Source organism: Charadrius vociferus, unplaced genomic scaffold, assembly GCF_000708025.1.
Source record: "Charadrius vociferus isolate BGI_N301 unplaced genomic scaffold, ASM70802v2 scaffold7, whole genome shotgun sequence".
NCBI lineage: Eukaryota > Metazoa > Chordata > Aves > Charadriiformes > Charadriidae > Charadrius > Charadrius vociferus.
In genome coordinates this window covers 8,334,167-8,353,048 of record NW_009649308.1, presented here as the reverse complement: position 1 = coordinate 8,353,048, position 18,882 = coordinate 8,334,167, and the positions used below count along the sequence as shown (strand labels likewise).

General features: G+C 40.2%; 1 protein-coding gene across 1 annotated transcript in view; it reads left to right on the top strand.

The window, feature by feature from the left end:
• The first annotated feature begins 778 nt into the window (after positions 1–778).
• The window catches only part of CHRDL1 (chordin-like 1), a 39,985-nt gene continuing 21,881 nt past the window's right edge, over positions 779–18,882 (top strand). Inside the window, exons 1-3 of the mRNA XM_009889297.1 lie at positions 779–875; positions 2,789–2,901; positions 6,791–6,884. Coding sequence (XP_009887599.1) covers positions 779–875; positions 2,789–2,901; positions 6,791–6,884 — 304 coding nt within the window. The remainder of the gene's footprint in view (positions 876–2,788; positions 2,902–6,790; positions 6,885–18,882) is intronic.

The following is an 18,882-nucleotide window of genomic DNA, read 5'->3' as shown; positions in this document are numbered from 1 at the left end:
AGCAAGTACAATACCATCTCTGCATCACACAGAGAAGAATACATTAAGCTTTGCTCCATATGCAAGATTTTGACATTAAAGATCTACAAGAATGAAGATGACATGTCATTCCCCCATTCTACTTTCTGATATCAAGGCAACGGAAGGGTTAACTCTAGAAAAATTAATTACACACAATCTCAGAACAATAGTGGTTGGGAGAGGGGAGGAGGGGTGGAAGCCTATTAGATGCAGTGACAAAAACTCCCATGGACTACAGCATGGCCAGCATTTCCCCCGAAGCATGGATTTCCATCGTGCAGGGCCAATAGAGCAGGTATATCCACGGTTCATTTTATAATGAAGGCAAATATGTTACAACCGACACCTGTATCTCCTAAGTTACATCCAAAAGAGCTGCTCTCCAAGAAAATCTCCCCAGCTAGTTTCTTGCAAAAGAGAACTTTAAGAATTTAGATTCCTTACTTGCCAGATTTCTCTGCTTTGGAATAAAATAAGGACTTCATTAGAAGTAATATCCAGTTTTCAGCTTTCATGAATGGGAATGTGGCCCCTTTTCCAAAAATTAAACGACCTGAAGCCAAAGTTGTTTCCATGAAATGAAGATCCATGATATAGACCAATTTTTTTTGGTTCTGACAGTTTAGGATTTCTCTGTGCTGGATGAAATCATGTCAGAGAATTTACGGGATTTTAGTTTAATTAATTTATTCTTGTCTTCCCAACAGCTCAACATTCTCTACTTTGGCGGCTCTTTCTTTTCCTTTTGTCGATAAAGATGAGAAAAAAGTGGATATTGGAGGATTTTCATTTTATCTTTTTTGGTGTGCTCTGTCTCCTTTTCATAGATGGAGGTAAACTAGAACAAGTAAAACGTAAGTAGACTTCAAACAAAGCTGTCACCTTCACCCAAGTTTGATGTTTTCCTTCTATTTGACAGATGTGGTTCAGAAAAGATCTTCAAATAAGAATGTCCTAAACTGTGGAAGTGCGTTCAAAACCTCCTAACATTCTTCCTCCTTGTAATCCTCCATTTAGTAGACTCAGGTCACACCCACCTTTGGGGCACATTTTCCTGACGCTGTACAGGTTTCATTGCATCATAAAGAACATAACACATCAATTGGAGAATCTGTTTTATTTCAAATATCCTGAATCGAGAGAGTGCTTAATTCCATTTTAGTGACCTCTGTAAACATCTGACGGATTATCTGGATTTTGTCCCATGTGTAAGACTATTGTGCTGAAGTTTTCAGCTAGTGTAAAGTTCGTCCAAGACTGTTCTGTTGTGTTCCAAAAACAACCTCATATGAACTGGATTAGATACATCCTTTGAGAAAATTAGAGTCTAAGCACTGTCAAAAACTTGATGAGAAGAATTGAAAAGAATACAAACAAAACAAAGGGAATAATTCTACAAAGCCTGTCATCTGTGGGAGATGTTAACACATTTCAGAAAGCATGGCAAGGAGGAATAACTACCCAAATAAGTCTAGGAGTTATTGAATGCTACAGCCGTGTTACCAGCTCTCGGGAATGCTCTCTCCACCTGCATAGGCTGGGGTTTGGCCGCCTTCTTAGAAAGGACACTGTTTGCCCTTGAGAAGTAGTTAAATTTTTCAGCCTCAGTATCAGCACCTTCTGCTTCTAAGGAGGTAGATTAAAAAAAAAAAAAAGAAAAAAAAGAGACTGAGTTCCAAACAGGCTGCCATCTCCGCTGAATTTACTCACAAGAAAACAACGTGCAGGTCTCCCTGTTCAAAGAAAGCACGGTGTGAAAAACTATCAAACTCCACTTCAGCCGTCTGCTTTTTCAGATCCTGTATTTCATTTGTCATGCTTTTGTGTGAAGTGAAAGCAGATCACTTCGCAGTTGCTACTAATAATCCCTACCTCTTGCTACCTTCTTTTAGCCCAGTGAATGTGAAGAATGTCCCTTGCTTGGACTATCACTTGGAAAAGCAGTATTTTGTTTGATACTCTGAAGTATCATCTATACTGAGGGTGATGAATTAAGCTGAATTTGGACATCATTAAGATAACAGGAAGGACTTCTCTCATGCAAACACATGAGAAACACCCTTTTATTGAAGAGATTTGGGTTTTCAATGTGAAACTGTAATGTGACAGGGAGAGACAGGACAGTAATGTCTGATAAGTAGATAGATATCTGCAAAACTGCATCTGCAAGATTAGAATTGCTTACTGAACAGAAAGATCTTAAAATATTTTGAATGCTGATGCATATGTAAGTCAGCACAAATTTTTCTGAAATACTAGTACAAACTTCTTTTTTGTTAGGTTGTTAAAATATGGAGATACTGAACATGCAGTTGTATGCATTTATCTTCCTTCTGCAGTCCCCTTGTTCAAAATCTCTCTGCTGTACAACCTAGGATTTTCCTGAGTTGAGCCAATTGCTTTGGTTTTGCAGTGAAAAGGTTTTGTTTCCTATAAATCTGTCTGAGCAATCAAGCACTTTAATTATGTTACCTAAACGGGATTTTAACCTGTGTTGTTGCAGGTGAGAGGATAAACTCACCGTGTATGAAAGCCATTCGGTTAGCTATTTCAGGAGCTGCAATTTTGGAAAGATGGGAGGCCGTGTCATTTATTTTGGTTCGGGAGGTTAGAAACAACAGCACATAAAATTAAGGGTGTTTCCTTTGTGTGATTCTCCAGGGAAAGAAAAAATAGTTTACAGAAAACACTGCACACCTAAACCACTTCATAAGCACACAATAGGAACATTCACTCATAGCTAATTCAATTCTTTACTGTTTTACAGATTCCGATACATACTGTGTGTTTCAAGATAAGAAGTATCGTGTAGGAGAAAGATGGCATCCTTATCTAGAACCCTATGGCCTTGTTTACTGCGTTAATTGTCTTTGCTCTGAGGTAGGACTGCTAAGTTATTGATTCTGCAACTTCTTCTACTTGCTTAATTGACTAGAATCCTTTATGTCGTATCTTAATTTGGCAAAGCCCAAACCTGTTGTCACTAATGGGTCCTGATCATGCTGCAGGAAATAGAGGCAGGTGATCCTAGCAGAGAGAAAACATTCACAGAGAAAGCCAATACTGCCAAAAAATACTTGCATGGGATAGACAAAACAGCTCCTCAGCTAGCCAGAAACTTTGTCAATGCTGAGCATTCCATCTTGAATAACTGGACCCCACTACCTAAATATATATTCCTTGCAGTTCCATCAACATGGACAATTATGCTGAACCTGAATTCGGTAGAATTTTGACCTATGTACAACGCCCACATCTTCAGAGGCATTGCCACACTCAAAGCATCTACTGCCCTCAAGTGCTGAAGGAACAGGCTTGGATATCACCCTTTGTAAAAATCTATGAAAAAAGAATGAGATGCTGAAAAATGAGAACAGGGTATGGGCAGCAGAGAGAATCGGGTAGGACGTGAAAGGGCAGGTCCTTGGCCTCCTTCAGTTGATGCCTGATATGAAGACACAGCAGTTGTAGATCTCCTAAGTATGTCATATGCAGCTGGGGGGCGGGGGGAGGGTAGGAAAATGAGGGCAGAATATGTCCCTTGGAGAACTTTAAAATGACTACACAATAAGGGATCTTAATCACTAACACACGAGACACTCCAGATGCTGAGTTTTGTCTGCTGTATTTAATGCAGAATAAAGTTTTCTTGGCTATTTTTCCCCCTGAAAGTGTAAAATATCGGGCCTCTGGGCAGCATTTGCTCTGAGGGATCTGCTACTACAATTTAGTGCAGAGATGCACAAACAGTAGTCCTAAAAGCTTGGCTGCATCTCAGATCTGTGGAGCAGAATGTATCCATAAGAGAAAAAACAAGGTAATAGGAAGAAAAGGAAAAGACCCCAGTTACAGCAAAAAGGAGTTTCCACTCACTTCTGCTGATCTATATGTAAAGTTGAAAACTCCCTTGGAGTCCATGTGTGGTAGAACACTTATTAAATAGCTGGAAGGCTGTGTCTTGGGTGGGGATGAAATTCGCTGGAAACCCTACAGATTTGGATACAAATCTCAATGATTTTTAGGAAGATGTTAAACAGTCTGGAGGGATGGGAAAGTGCATGGAATGCTCCTCTAGAGAACAGCACTGCCGTGATCCAGGCATACCCACACACTGTGAGGCTCCAGCAAATGGAGTATGTTTTATTTCTTTCCTTCGCATGTGGGCATGGAAGACCAGCGTGACAGTTCAGGGCAACAAGGCTAGTAAAGAAGAAAAGTGCTTGTAGTAATTATCAGTACATGCAGCTCAGAAGTGGTTCAGGACTCAGCTTCCTTGTTTGCTCTCTTTTACCTTTGTTGCCCCATGAGGGTACAACATCTAACTTGGGGTTATTTCAGCAGTGAGGATGCTGACGGAGGTCTGGGGTGTGACTCTTTTTGCCTGGAAAGACAACTCCAAAAAACAAGTGCAGCATCCAGCCATCCATTTGAGTTTGTCCTGGCCAAAAGAAATGCCCTCAGAACACTGACCGACAGTAAAAGCTCCAGATCATCAGTAAACCCTCAATAATTTATAATTTTAACAAAATTAAAGCTAGATAAAGCATTAGAAGACATGCCATGACACAGCACAAGCACAGACCTTAAATCAAATATTACAGCATAATAAATGAAACTGAAGTGTGCCACAGACAACAAATAGGAGACATCTAAGTGTAGCGCACCTATGATTGCCTGGCAGTAAGTCAGTTAGGCAAAGGATGTCTGCAGAGCCTGAACCAGCAACCTGCTCACTCACACTGCAGAGAAAAGTGAAAAAATCCCAAGGGGTCTTCATGACCAAAATTTCTTGTGGCCTCAAACATCATGATACATATGATCTCTGCCCAAAACAAGTCTTATCAGCCAGGCAACAGACCAAGATCTCTGCTCCATCTCTAAACCAGTCTGTCCATCCATTGCCCCCAACACACGCTTTTCTAATGTTTAAGAAAAAGGTGAGACAAATTAATTGAACAGAGGCCAAATTATTCAGCCTGGGATTAAAAAAACAACCAACCAGCCCTCCTGGTTTTGTGTGTATGTAGTATTGTATTTTTACAAGTTACAATTTACATACTTAAACCAGAATAAAACAAAACATAATTCAGTGTTCTTGCCCTGTTCTCCCTTTCTTTTACAACCCCTCCTCCCCCCCAATACACAGTGGAGACTGTTGGCTGTTACTGTCAGGTAAGTTGGAGCACTCACCATTTGTCAGATCATTATTTTACTCTTTAAAATACAGCAGCTTTTTGCTTGTGGTCATAGTCAGATCTGCAGACTTCAGGGGCTGAAATGAATGCTCTTACACTTAGCACTGATAACGCAGCTTGGGAAGGGAGACGTATTGTTACTCTTTGGGTATCTGATGCAGAAATGCTAACTGTGGCCCTGACTCACAGAGGCCTACAGGAGCTTAAGTCTAAGTTAAGTACTGTAGTCCTGTGGTCAGCAGGGCTTGGGGTCCCGAATACCACTGCGAATCTCAGCATAAGATCAGTCTTACCAAGCCCAAGATCAGTTAAAATCATTCTGTCCTTCTGCGAACAGCGAATACTGCAGGCAGCACCAAGGACTCAAGTAGGCCTGCAGAATTTTTATCCCAGCTGATCATGCACAGGGAGTAAACATTCACCTCAGGAGATTTCACAGGACTAATAATTAGAAAGGGAACGAGGCCATGGAACAGGTCAAGTAAGCAACGTAGAGCCAGGCTAGCAGGCAGTGCTGGCCTTTCTTCTACGACACTGCCTTACAGACTCTCAGATGATGGTCTACTGGGCAAGGAGCTGGGCAGACCAGCAGCCCCTCTCCCGGAAAGAGTCTACAGCCTAAAATTTGCTCTTCCTCTATAAAATCAGTATATTTAATTTCAATCATCATTGGAAACAGATGGTGATATCATTTTTAGTGTCTCTTTCCAAAGCAGATGCACAAATGTAGTTCGTGGGTAGTAATGATCTAACAGTATGATTCCAGCCTGTGGTCTGCAGATATTTTGGAGACAATGGATTATTTTGAAAGAGATGGCTAGAAAAGCCTACACATATGCTATCTAAGGAAGTCTGCACCTCCAATGGAAACATTTCAGTGCTCCAGAAGGCATATGAAAATGAAGTGGGCTTATTCCTGACACCACCCAAAACTACAGTCACAGCATAGTATCAATGTTCATGCTGAAAGATCTTTCTTGCTATAAACATGAGCAACTTGGAGCTAAATTGGGAGGATGAATTATAGATGGGAAATGGGAATTTGAAATGGATAGTCTTTTCTGGTTACAGACACTGGAGAATGAAAATTCCCTGTCTTTTAATTATAAATCAAACTTAGATGTGGTCAAATAGAATATTATGTTAATGACAAGAATAATGAACACCATTCCCAAGACTTACTCATATTTCTTAGAAAAATGGCTACTTACCAACTTGTGTTTTTTGTCTACTGGGGAACCCATAAAATGAAAACAAAAGACTCTCCACAGTTTTCAGGAACAATTACAGACGCTATTGTCTCTTGCGGTCTTGAACTAACCCTCACTAGGGGATACCTCAGAGACCTACCATTCATTATCTGTGTCTTAGTTTTGGAAATGCAAATGCTCCATTCTGACCTCCAGCATAAATTCAGAAGCAGTGAAAGTAGTCTGAGCTTACCCTGGTGTGAGCAAAATAAGAATGCTGTAAAAGGGCGTTTCTTTTTAAAATATCTACATGCAGAATAGAGAACACAGAAATTGGTGAGACAGCCCTTTTCATTAAAGTATTGTATTATGTTCCACCTGCAGAATGGAAATGTACTGTGCAGCAGAATAAGATGCCCAAGTCTACACTGTCCTTCCCCTGTGCATGTACCACAGCTGTGCTGCCCACGATGCCCAGGTAATTTCTATTAATGACATATAGTTGAAATAGTTATTTAGTGACATACAGTTGAAATAGTTATTTAATATGCTGAGTAACAGCAAAAATAAATGTCTGTGCTGGAAAATTTCTGTGAAGTAAACATCCTTCTGTATCCTTTTAGGTCATGAGAGGCTTGTCCCACAGTTAAGTTACAGTATTTCCTATGGTGGTTTCTTTTTAGGAAATAAGAAGTATAGATTTGGGAAGGGATCAGGTAAGCTACCAAGTCTAGTCCCCAACAATCCAGGCAGAAGGTAGCAGAAGTTTCATTGATGGGCTCCATAGACTATCTGTTCCCCACTCCTTCCCTTATCTCTAAACTCCACTGCAATAAAACCCCATCCCACAAACTTCATAGGTTTCTGCTTTTGGTGCTTTTCATAAGAGCAGGCTAAAATACATGGTTATTTGCAATGGTTCTCCATTAACAAGCAATTCAAAATTGCTGTGGCAAATGTGCATTTGTACAGTATCACTGTACAACCAGTCTGGTAACATTTGCCTTTTACATCTCTGCTTTATAATTAGTGGAGACTGTTGTAAATCATAGAAGCAGTGCTGTAGAAGTTTATGACTATATAAATCCAATTGGATACTGTATAGTAAATTCCTCCAGACTGTACATTTACTATATGCTCATTATTAAGAGCCACTGTATGAAAGAGACTAAGCAGGATCTTTCACAAGGCTGTTACAACATTCCCGACATGGCCTAATGGCTGGTAGATTTGACTGGAGCTTTTCCCTACGTGTCTGTCTTAGTGGCATTTCCATTTATAAAAGAGTATTCATGCAGCATCATAGAAAGGGGTTTTATTTGACTTTCACCAGAGAATTTCATTGTCTGAAGAAAACAGCTGTTCCCTGACCAAAACCTGTGAGCAGGAGGCAATACGCAATGGTGGAGGGACATGAGTGCACAAGTCAGTTTGCTGTTCAGCTGGGACTGGAGTGTGTTCATTGCACTTACTGGAGAATAAATGGCACCCACCCATCAATTTTTAGTAGGATTCATCTGTCCTGACGATTATATATATCTGCCTGTCGGATGTCTATATCAATATCTGATCTAGGTGTCTAGAATACTTTTTTAATGAGGAAGAAGCATTTCAAGCACATAACTCATCTGATGCCGTGATCCCACTCTTCTTGTGTCCTGGGATGAGGTTCATCCCATTCAACTTCCGATCTAGCGCTTTGGCATCTAGTTGATGGTAGAGTTTTATCTATGATGATCTAACACATAGGAAAGAAAGTTTGTAAGGTAGTATGCTTTATTTCACTAACTAGTGCTATTAGATTAAGTGGTAAGATGCTGGGGACATGAACTCCTTTTCTGTTTGCAGATTAAAAGAAGGACTGGTGTGCCCAAAATCTGGTTTGTTTTTCCAGCTAATGTAAACTTCAGTTGGCAAGAGAATCATCTAGATACCCTTTATAGCTGTTGGAAACATGCCGTCCCCAGAGGGTGATCCATCCTGTTACCCAGATTGAGAAGAATTTTTCCCTGGAGATGCCTGTCTCTCTCCACGGATTATTGAGGGAGCACAGGCAAATAGCTTATGCTAGATGCTTACTTTTTTGACAGTTTAAGTTAAATCACAGAAATCCCACTCTCAGTATGTAATTGTAATTTGGGGTCAGGAACTTTTTCTTTTTCTTTTTTTTTTTTTTCCTTAATATCTCTGTACAGTATTTAGTATAGAAACATGAATGCTTCTAGATTGACTCGTTTTGCTTCAAGTGCTCTTTGGCAGTGAACTGTTTGGCTTTTTTCTGCTCATGAGGCTGTAAATGTCATGATACCTATCAAGATTTTAAAACATTCTACAGTGACCTAGTAAGGAAGAGCAAGGGCCCCTGTAAACTCCCAATTCCTTCTTACCAAATTAAGTACTTGCTATTCACAGCCTTCAGCTAGAATTTTGTACTGGTGTTTAAAGTGATAAATCCAGAAAATGATCAGAATGAGCCTTTCCTGAATTGTGATCCATTATCTTAACTGCTCCTAGAATCTATCTATAGTCTAACATCTGCTACATATGATGGGCCGTTAAATTGCTAGCTGGGCAGCATCTCATTAAAAATGAGAATCACACTAAGGTTTATTTTTTCCCTAATTGAACCTGCAATTCGGATACATCTGCAGCAATATAAGCAAAAGAGAACCAGGAATCTTCTGTGATTTCACAGGTTATCTGCATTCTGCTTTCTGCAGTGATTATGCATATCATATTTGGTGCTCTATCTTCAGCGGTAATGTTCATACCTCATCTGAATAGAAATCTCAAGCACTCTTGCACATCTTATGCCAGCTTTCCATTCCTATGTGTCTGGCATACGATGTCTTTTGTGCAGCATCCCACGATATGCAGGAAATTCACTTCTCTGGTTTCCCTGGTTATTTTTTAATGGAACGTGCCATAGCTCTGGCCATTAGCCATCCATTCAAATTACTCTCATAAGTGCTTATTATATTCTGTCACGTATGTTTCCTCTCAGTTTCTCAAGCTGCGTTTCAGAAATGAGTAGTACTAGTCACAGTGACTTCGGGCTCTTCCTCCTACCTTTCTGCAGGCCTTGTAGAGTGTAACTTCCCAAATAACTGCCTCCTTATTTAATGAAGCAGAGGTAATGCCAGGAGGCAGCAACTTTCATTGGAAACTGAACTTCATAACTACCTAAGTGGAGGAGCTGTTGAAGGGATTCCTTTGAGAAAAGTTGGCACTGCTCTCCCCTTGGAATTAATGTCTCCTGCATCCATAGTGACACTGGACTTGCTGACACAAAGAGATGCAGTGTTTGTATCCTGTTTCCCTGGCACCAGCCACCATGAATCTTAAGTAGTTGTCAGACATATGTTATGAAGCATCTTCTGCTTTTCACCAGTGGTTCAATCCTACCAGCTTCTACCACAGATTCACTGCTAACTTTTCTTTTTTTTTTTTTTGAAACCTATTCTTTCTCACATTGGCAAAATCCAGACCTTCTGTCTTGTACAGAACTAGATATTCCTCCCTTTTGCAGCTCTGAAACATATTTTACTATCTGAATTATATCTTATCATCACATATATGTAACCAAAAATACTAGGTTCATATTCATTGGGACTCTTTTTACACACTAGTGACACCCGAGAGGACAATATCTGCTTCTGAGCTTGAACTCCCTCCTTCTACCTCAGGATGCTCCAGGCATCATCAGAGGAGAGGAAATTTATAGAGTCAGGGAGAGAATGCACCATCATTCCTAGAGCTGGATCAGCTCTTGAGCTAGAGTGGACTTCAGACCTCATGCCTCCTGTCATGAAAATAAACTTCAAGTTCAAGTTCTTCAAGCATTTAGCTGCAGCTGTTTTATGGCACTACTATGGCCAGTGCCTTTATAAATGGAACGTTTATTGTAGATTGTATCATTTCTACATGGAACTATTGCAAATCAAAGCATTTAGAGTTCAGTTAAAGATCTAAAATTTTTGAGTACGCTCTGGAATATGTAGATCTAAGATGGAGGAAGTTTACATCAGAAGCAAAAATGCACAATTGCAGGATTTAGAAAGGGTTTCCATATTGCACTTGCTGGTTTGATTTCTCAGCAGATAAGGCTGCACGCTGATGTATGAATCAGCCCATCTGGCACCAGTATTTTTTAAGCTTGCTGCCCCGACTAAACACACTGCCTTCCAAGAACGTTCATGATTAGTAACACATTTAAGTTTAAGCTCCTTTGGTACTATGATTTTTCTGTATCAAATTCAAACCACTTTTCTGCTGTACTTTTCGTTGTTCTTTAGCAAATGAAGTAACAACAAAATGCCAGGTGGTGCCTACATACATAACTGGACTAAATATAAAGATGTCTTATTGCGGCCTTCCAGTACCTAAAGGGGGCCTACAGGAGAGCTGGGGAAGGACTTTTTACTAGGGCATGTAGTGACAGGACAAGGAGGAATGGCTTTAAACTGAAAGAGGGCAGGCTTAGATTTAACATTAGGAAGAAATTTTTCACTTTAAGGGTGGTGAGGCACTGGAACAGGTTGCCCAGAGAGGTTGTTGAAGCCCCATCCCTGGAGGTGTTCAAGGCCAGGTTGGACATGGCCTTGGGCAACCTGGTTTAGTGGGAGATGTCCCTGCCTATGGCAGGGGGGTTGGAACTAGATGGTCTTCAAGGTCCTTTCCAACCTAAACCATTCTATGATCTATGATTCTATAGACCACAATAGTGGTCTGAGAACACCACCTAAAAATAAATGAGGCTATGTCTCCACAGTAGACTGCAGCATGACTTCGTAATACCTTTATCTTCGAACTAGCTATTTTAGATCCTGTAAGCAGCCTAGTTAGGACAGTGCAGAACTCACTGCACTGCAAAACTCACTTAAGAAGCAGGAAAAATGCACCTGCAATGAGCTCAGTGCTACCTTCTCTCAATTCCTTCCAGTAACTGAGCTAGTCCAGGTAACACACTGCACTCTACTGTGTAGATATTCTTAAAGACTCAGCCTTGCGAGGTGCTGAGTATGTACACCATCTATTGACCTGATAGATATCATATATGTAAACACAGAAGCATGTGCATAATACAATCTATTATTGTGCTGAATTACCACCAAAATCTTCAACCTGGGCAGTTGGAATGCTCTGATGGAATGACTTTCCACTGTAGAATGAACATACAATAAACCATTTGGTGAAGAGATTTTGGGGTTTACCCAGCTCATGCACCAGAGCTCCCAGGTTCTCAGTTCTAGTCTTCTCGCCCTTCCATTCTTAAAAACCCAAATCCAAATATTTGCGGGATGAAGGAAGGCATATTGTGCCCAACTTTTCCATTCTCTATACGATTCTTGTTCCTACCATCTACCCTTTTCATATCACTTAAGTGAGAAACTCATGGCTCCGATCTTACAAGGAGTTTTAATTGCCTTAAATAGATGGGTGTGAGGCCTGAATAGGAAAGAGAAAAAAACATGCGAATATGGTAATATTAAGAGATGTTCAGGTGGTCTCTTACTGAGCAGATACTGTTTTCCATGCCGTTAGTAAAAGAATAGTTGTTACCTCCTATATAAAATGTATCTCTGTTGACTGATGCTACACCTCTGAGATTAAAGTCAGAAACACTTCATATCCTGAATTCCAGACTGTAAACAGACTATTATAGCAATACTCAAGATCAAAATTTTTTGTGAGTAACTTAGCAAAAGGCATATTATTCTTTTAAAAGCTGTGCCTGAACCAATACGCATGGTTCAAACACCTAAGTATTTAATGAGAATTTGGAGATGGATCCAGACATCACATATAACTTGCGAAACTTTAGAACTCTGCGCTGTCCAAAAGATCAGATCTCTGGCCTACCATGAAAGATCTGCAAGGTTCTCAACCCTGACAAGCTGCAAACACAGAAACTCTTTTTCTTTCTGTATGTTAATCAGTCCCTCTATTGCCTAAGTCCCCAGGCAGCAAAATTTCTTCATGAACTGTGCTGAGACCATTGGTCATGCAGCAGTATAAACAATCTCTGAGCTTGTGATTTCCTTTCTCTTATACAATGGTGAAAGGATTAAGGAAGAAGGCCATGGGGAGATTCTCATTAGAAGAATGGTATGTAGATAGCATTTCTTTTTTTCATGATCCTTACTGAAATTTGGATTTGACAGTAGTAAAGATTATAGAGATATATATATTGGAAGTTGATACGTGCTGTATTTTGGGACAATAATAAAAAAAGGCATCTTACAAAGGTGCCTCCTAAAGGCCTAGATGTAGTCTGTGACCTGAAAACAACAGAGCAGTAACAGCTGTCATTTTATGAAAGACTTGATAAATTTTGGAGAATCTTATAAAATCCAACACTTGTGGAAAACAACAACAGCCCATAAGTGATTTTGATACTGAATTCTTAATCCAATACACACAGCTGATGGGAGTGCTGTGCTTGACACATGAAGGGCACTCTGGCTAGCAGGGATTAAGGAACAGTGGAGGACAATCTAAGTCATTGATTGAGAATGGTTAAATCTTGGCAGAAATGGTCAAATGAAAAAAAATCTAAGGCAGCACAACATTATAATAACTGGGGTTCCCTTCACACACCTCTTTTGTAGCCAATAATAATTAGCATTGGAGGAGTTCAAACATCTGACCTACATGTCACCTACAAAGTCTAATCTATCAGTGACAGCATAGTGTACCATGTGTACAACTGAAAGTCCCTGGAAGTGTCTCGATACAAAAGAGAGTGCTAAAAAAATGAGGAAAAAGAAAACTCAGTATGCAGAAAGAGGTTTCTGTACAATTACTTTTGGAATACAAGAGTGGGGAAACTTCAGGAATAATCAACATTAATGAATGAACTTGAAAGCTTGAAAGTCCTACTGGTTTTATTCTTTGCTCATACAACATTATCTACACTTCTGGCAGCAGCTGAATTGTCTGAGAGATAACACAAAAAGCTAGACTCCTAAAAATCTTGACCATTTGAAACCATTACCTATGCTTGTCTGAACTGTTCAAAGAATAAAATCTGTATATTCTGTAGCTGATGCATGGTATATAACAAGTTCATAACCACCTTAGCAATGAGTCCTACAAGGAACATCTTCCTGACACCAAGGAATAGACAGTTGGCACTTAAGTAACAGTTCATTGACAGAAATATGAGTTTGCAGCTATAGGCATATCTCAGATTTTAGAAAAACTGGCCACATTCTCAGGATCCTGCCCACTTTGTCACGTGTCAGACATGAACCTCAGTTCATGGAAGAAATTCTGCATAAATTCTGCATACTCACTTCCCTTTCATTGCTCACCTCTGCCTTCCCTTGTTACTTTACCTCAGCATCTGAATCTCGAGACCTTTAATCCATGCTGTTGCGCTCCCTGCAGGCCCAGTAGCTGTGCCTTCACTGCCCACCTCTACACTTTTCAGATTATGAAAAAGAAATTAAAAATAACCTGTGACCCAAGGTCTCGGCAATTACGGTATAGGAGACTGCAGAATAGGTATGCCGACATACACAGCAGCTGATAGTAATAACTGGAGAACTACCAACTATTATCTATTGATACGACCAAATTTCAAAATTTTCCAGTCTGCATTTGGTTCCTGTGGAGGTACCTGAAATAGAATTTCAGAGCCATGCTTGTTTATGGTTACTCCACAGACACAAACAAGGTGGGTATTCATATCTGGAATATGAAAGACTCACAGAATATTACATAGCCTCAGAGATTAGTGAGATGCTCTGTTTTTTGTATAGTCCCAACAATGTGTAGTTGTCAGATAGTTCAAATAAATTGTTTATTTGGAAGTAAATTTGATTTGGAAATATAATGATACATGCATTCCTGGGAGATGTCTATTTTTTTCCTATTGACATGCACTCAGAGAATTCTGTTTGTTTTGTGATGTGCCCTTGCTACTAGCTTCATAAGGAATGTTTGCTATCACAGCCAGACTGAGGTTATCACTTGTTTCCATCCTGCCTTTTTGACCATAAAAATTCAAACAATCTATCTGTAAATACGCATCCAAAATGCACTGAAAAAATATGTATCTTCACACATGGATGACAGAATTAGAACTTCCATTCTTTGGACTGACATGATAGGATAGGCTGCTCAGAATTTTTCCAAGATAACTTCCAAGAGCTTCAGAGATGCTTCAGAGAGGATTCAAAATGCACCAGTGCGTCACTCTGCTTGTTTCCTTGGCTGGGAGAGTGATTGGTAGATTCACATAACAGTTCAACCTTACAGCTTTTCTAGAAAGTGTTTTATGACTCCTTCAGAGTTTTGCTGGGCAATTTTTTATGCCACTATAAAAGAAAACACAGGAAATTAAGCTGCAGAAAAATATATTAAAATAATGTGAAGAGCTTGACTTTAGCCCTAGAAAGCTAAGAAACAACCAACACCCTTTTGAATGTTTAAACTGGAACTACATCTTTGCCTTGAATCTGTATGAAAATTCATACTGTCTAGATAAGGTGCTACTAGTTCCTTCAAGCAATGAGTTTCATACACTTTCTACCGTCTGACCATATTAAAGACTAGCTGTTGCGATTAACTCTGAATTACCTTGGAGTTTTTAGAGCTTAACCTGGTCCTTGAAGTTATTTTAATGTAAAGCATTTTGTGGCTTAATATCTTTGACACCTGCAGCTCTGAGAGGCACATATGGATTTTGTTTAGAGCTTGTGTTTGCAGTTTTTGGATAGTGCACAACTTTTCAATCCACATTTATTGTCAGCTTCAGTCACTGCTTTAAAAGCAACATCATTGCACTGTTCTTGTTTTTTAAGAGACCTTCACACATCATCTATGTTTCTTTAAATCACAGACTTATAATAAGTTGGACTGTGATGCATGACTGAGGGAAAAGGCTAAATGCAGATGCGGAGGGTTGATCCACAGTCTACTGTAGTCAATCAACAGATTTCTATTAGCTTTCATAGTTTTTGGAGTCAGCCTTCTATGAAAACAGATGCAGTTACTGACTGTGATATAGTCCCCTCTCTAGAAATGCTAAGGAGTATGGTAGAAATATGAGACAGAAGATGAAAGAGGAAACTGCCTTTACGCCGTACCACACAGAGTAGGTGTTGGGGCCAGGTTCCAAATCTCTTTAGTTCAATGGACTTCAGATCAGACCTTGAGGTGACACATTCATGTAGAGTGGAAACAAAAGTAGAGGGAAGAAATTAAGCAAAGGAATTTTTAATAGGAAAGAAATCTATTTGCTCTCTTACGCTGTGCTATAATCCTCCAAGGACCTCCAGCCACAAAGGTTATTTTAAATAATTCTAGGTGATCCCTACAAGATAACCTTGCACTGAAGCACTGTGATAAGTTTTCTCTGTCTGAGGTTCCTGTATTCTCATGTCATGATGAATCAGGATTTAGTTCTGGTGATGAAGTAGCTCTAGAATATTTGTGTTTTCCCCTTCTTGATGTGATAGTGGTAAAAACATTTACTCTTTCAGCAGCTGGTGGTTTTGACCTTGCAACAGCCAGTTTGCAATAGCAGGTTGTCCCACCACGTGCCGATGGCACTCAGGGCTCAGTTTAGTTGCGCAGCCCTGAAGCTGCACTAGGAGCAGGTCAGGAATATGTAGTAACTGAGTCAACAGCGCTGACAGGTTTCCCGCCTTTCTGAGGCAAATGTGTGCCTCCACAGTAACTGAGGGAAATTTGGGAAATTTCTGGAAAAAACAGAGCATGCGTTGTCCCAGGTCACCATGACGCTTGTGTTCCACAGTGTCCCTTGGTGCCTATAATACAGAGATTCCCTCTCTTCTCTGTTTTCTTTCTCCCCTCTGCATTTGGCCCCCTCACCAAGCAGCCCCAGCATCACACACGCATGCTAAGGAGGCCAAAATACAATCACAGAACATCTCCTGCACTGAAGGCCTTTTTGGGGAAGTCAACCACAGTGGCAGAATGAGGCAATCCAGATTCCCAGCTAGATGCGTCTTTGCCTGGCCCTTCTGGTACAAATGGATCCGAAGATAAGCATTGATTGGATCTCTGGGTACAAAGCAAACCTACTGCTGTCACTGTACCTTAGTTTTACTGGAACTGCAGGAAAACAGGCAAGGGCTCTGTGTTCTATAAAAGCACTGCTATTTGTGCATGAAATGCACTGCATAAACACAGAAGAATATTATTTATGTGATCTTTTTCCCATATAAACATGAGGATCTTTTTTTAAAGAATATTTAAAAAACGCAGTTTGATTTGAACACATAGCATCAGGGTTAGTTCAATCAACAGAGTTGTTCCAGATTTATTCAACATACCTATGATCAAAATATCGCTGTCACTTTCCTAGCAAGCTGCAGAATCTCTTTCTGCAGGACACTTCCCTCACCTCTTTCTTAGGCTGCTCTGTTTTGAATTTATAAGGATCATATTATCAACACATATTTATTCCTCCATTCCAAATACGTGTCTCATACTGACTAGCTGTTTCTTATATATAATAACCATATTCCATTGGCTTATATGTAGTAGAGGGAAGAGCCTAACATAGAGGATTTCTGCCTGGAGGCAGACTTCTTTATCTTTTGCTTGGAATGTTACTAGCACTTGGATTTTTCCAGGACTGGGAAGAGCTTTGGCTGAACCCCTTGGAACATAGACAGCAAGGCAGCAGGGGTCAAAGGACTCATTACTACTTTTTCAGAGCTCTGACTCCTTAGGTGAAAGGAAGCTAGTTCAGATACTGTTAATCAGAGCAGCTCCCTGACTGCTCACATCTATACATGCTTATCGAGCTGTCAAAATGGCTGTTACAGCAACAGGAAGAGGCATATAGCACTTTAAAGCTGGAGAGAGGAGTTTAGCCCAGGTTCTCTCTCAAAACAAGCTGCAAAGTGATTAGATTTACCCACTTGGTGTATCTCCTGTATGTCAAGGTGACAGAGGATTCGAACATGTTCCAACTGGCGGTGCAGTCAAAAATAACTAAAAGAGTAAATTGCAGTCACTCACTCTGGGCCTGCTTCAGTAAGATGCCAGATTAAAGACTGTATCTTGCAGTCAGTAGGAGCTGCAAAGGAGCTTCAGATTCTCAAGTATTGTACACGTCCTTGGTGACAAAGGAAGATAAGTATTGTGAGTTAGTAGACAGCAAACATGCACAACTACACACCAGAGTCCAAACCTGCTGCCATCCAATGTGATACTAATGTATCTAAAGCTGTTGCTTTCCCCACGTACCAATGACACAGGAGGTTACTGGCATACACCATCAAGAGTCCAGCACACCATTCATCAGGACCTTCCTTTTAGTTTAGTTTCTGCTGCATGAGGTGCAAAAGCATTACCCACTGAAGGGAAATGTTTTGAACCAAAGCACAGCTCGTGTGCTTTGAATTAATTTTCAATATTGCTGCCCCAAAATTGAAATTAAAACGTTAGACCTTGTTTACTTAAGAGTCCTAGTCTCCAGAGTTATTGACTGAGGAGTACTTCCTTCCAGAAGACATTCCCTGTCTTCATTGGGACCCATTTGAAAGAAATGGACTAATCATCTATACTGTGGTGCAAAAGATGCTGTTCACCACATGCAAGGTGGGACCTTAGGGTATATTGTTACCCTTAAAGTTTTAAAGATTCTGCACCAGGATTAAAAAAAAAATAATAATAAATCCACGAGTCAGCCCATTGTCATGGGTGTTTGGCAAAAAAAAAAAAAATAGACAAGAACTGGTTTTGCTGCTGCCAGTCTCAGCTCCGCTTTCAGATAAAAGCTGCAAGTTGGAGTGGGAGGCACAGTTCCTACTCTGCATGTGTCTGGCTCAGGATGGAGCTACTGCTATGAATGATACTACTCAGGCTCGCTAATTTGGGGAAGTTTTGTCCTGTACACAAAGTGAATTCCATTCTAAGACAGATGCACAGCTCCTGTGGGTGACAGGCTGTTTCATGTTAAAAACACGTTTCAGTGGCAGAGGAAAACACAGCATTTTTTACATTGCAGTTGGCCTTTGGCAACTGCAACCTGCATTCTGGGAGCAGCTGAAGAAAGCTAGAGAGGTAACAAGGTGCATAACATAAAGGAAGCTTCCAACATCTTACCTGCAGCTCTCTCTTCCCTGCATTTTATGCTTCCAGCTCCTAGCATGAACTGCAGTCAGTGCAAGTTAGCATTTTATGCTACATTGCTGCCTGGATTTTTTCCAACTCACTTTGTAAATTGCAAGTCCACCTGCAAGTTTGTATCCAGAAATGTAATTTTCTGCACGTGAATAAGTTATCCCATTACAGTTATTCCAGACTACTTCAGTTAGCATTTTGGGGCTTCCTAGAATTAATTTTTCATAGTGGAACCTGAAGCCCATTGTGTCAGCTTTTAACAATGCTATGAAAAACACCAGTAAAAAGACTCAATAATCAAGAATCAGCCCTGTATCTCTCTACTGACTTATGTGTAAGTTACCCTAGAGAATGATTTTGCTTGTAGG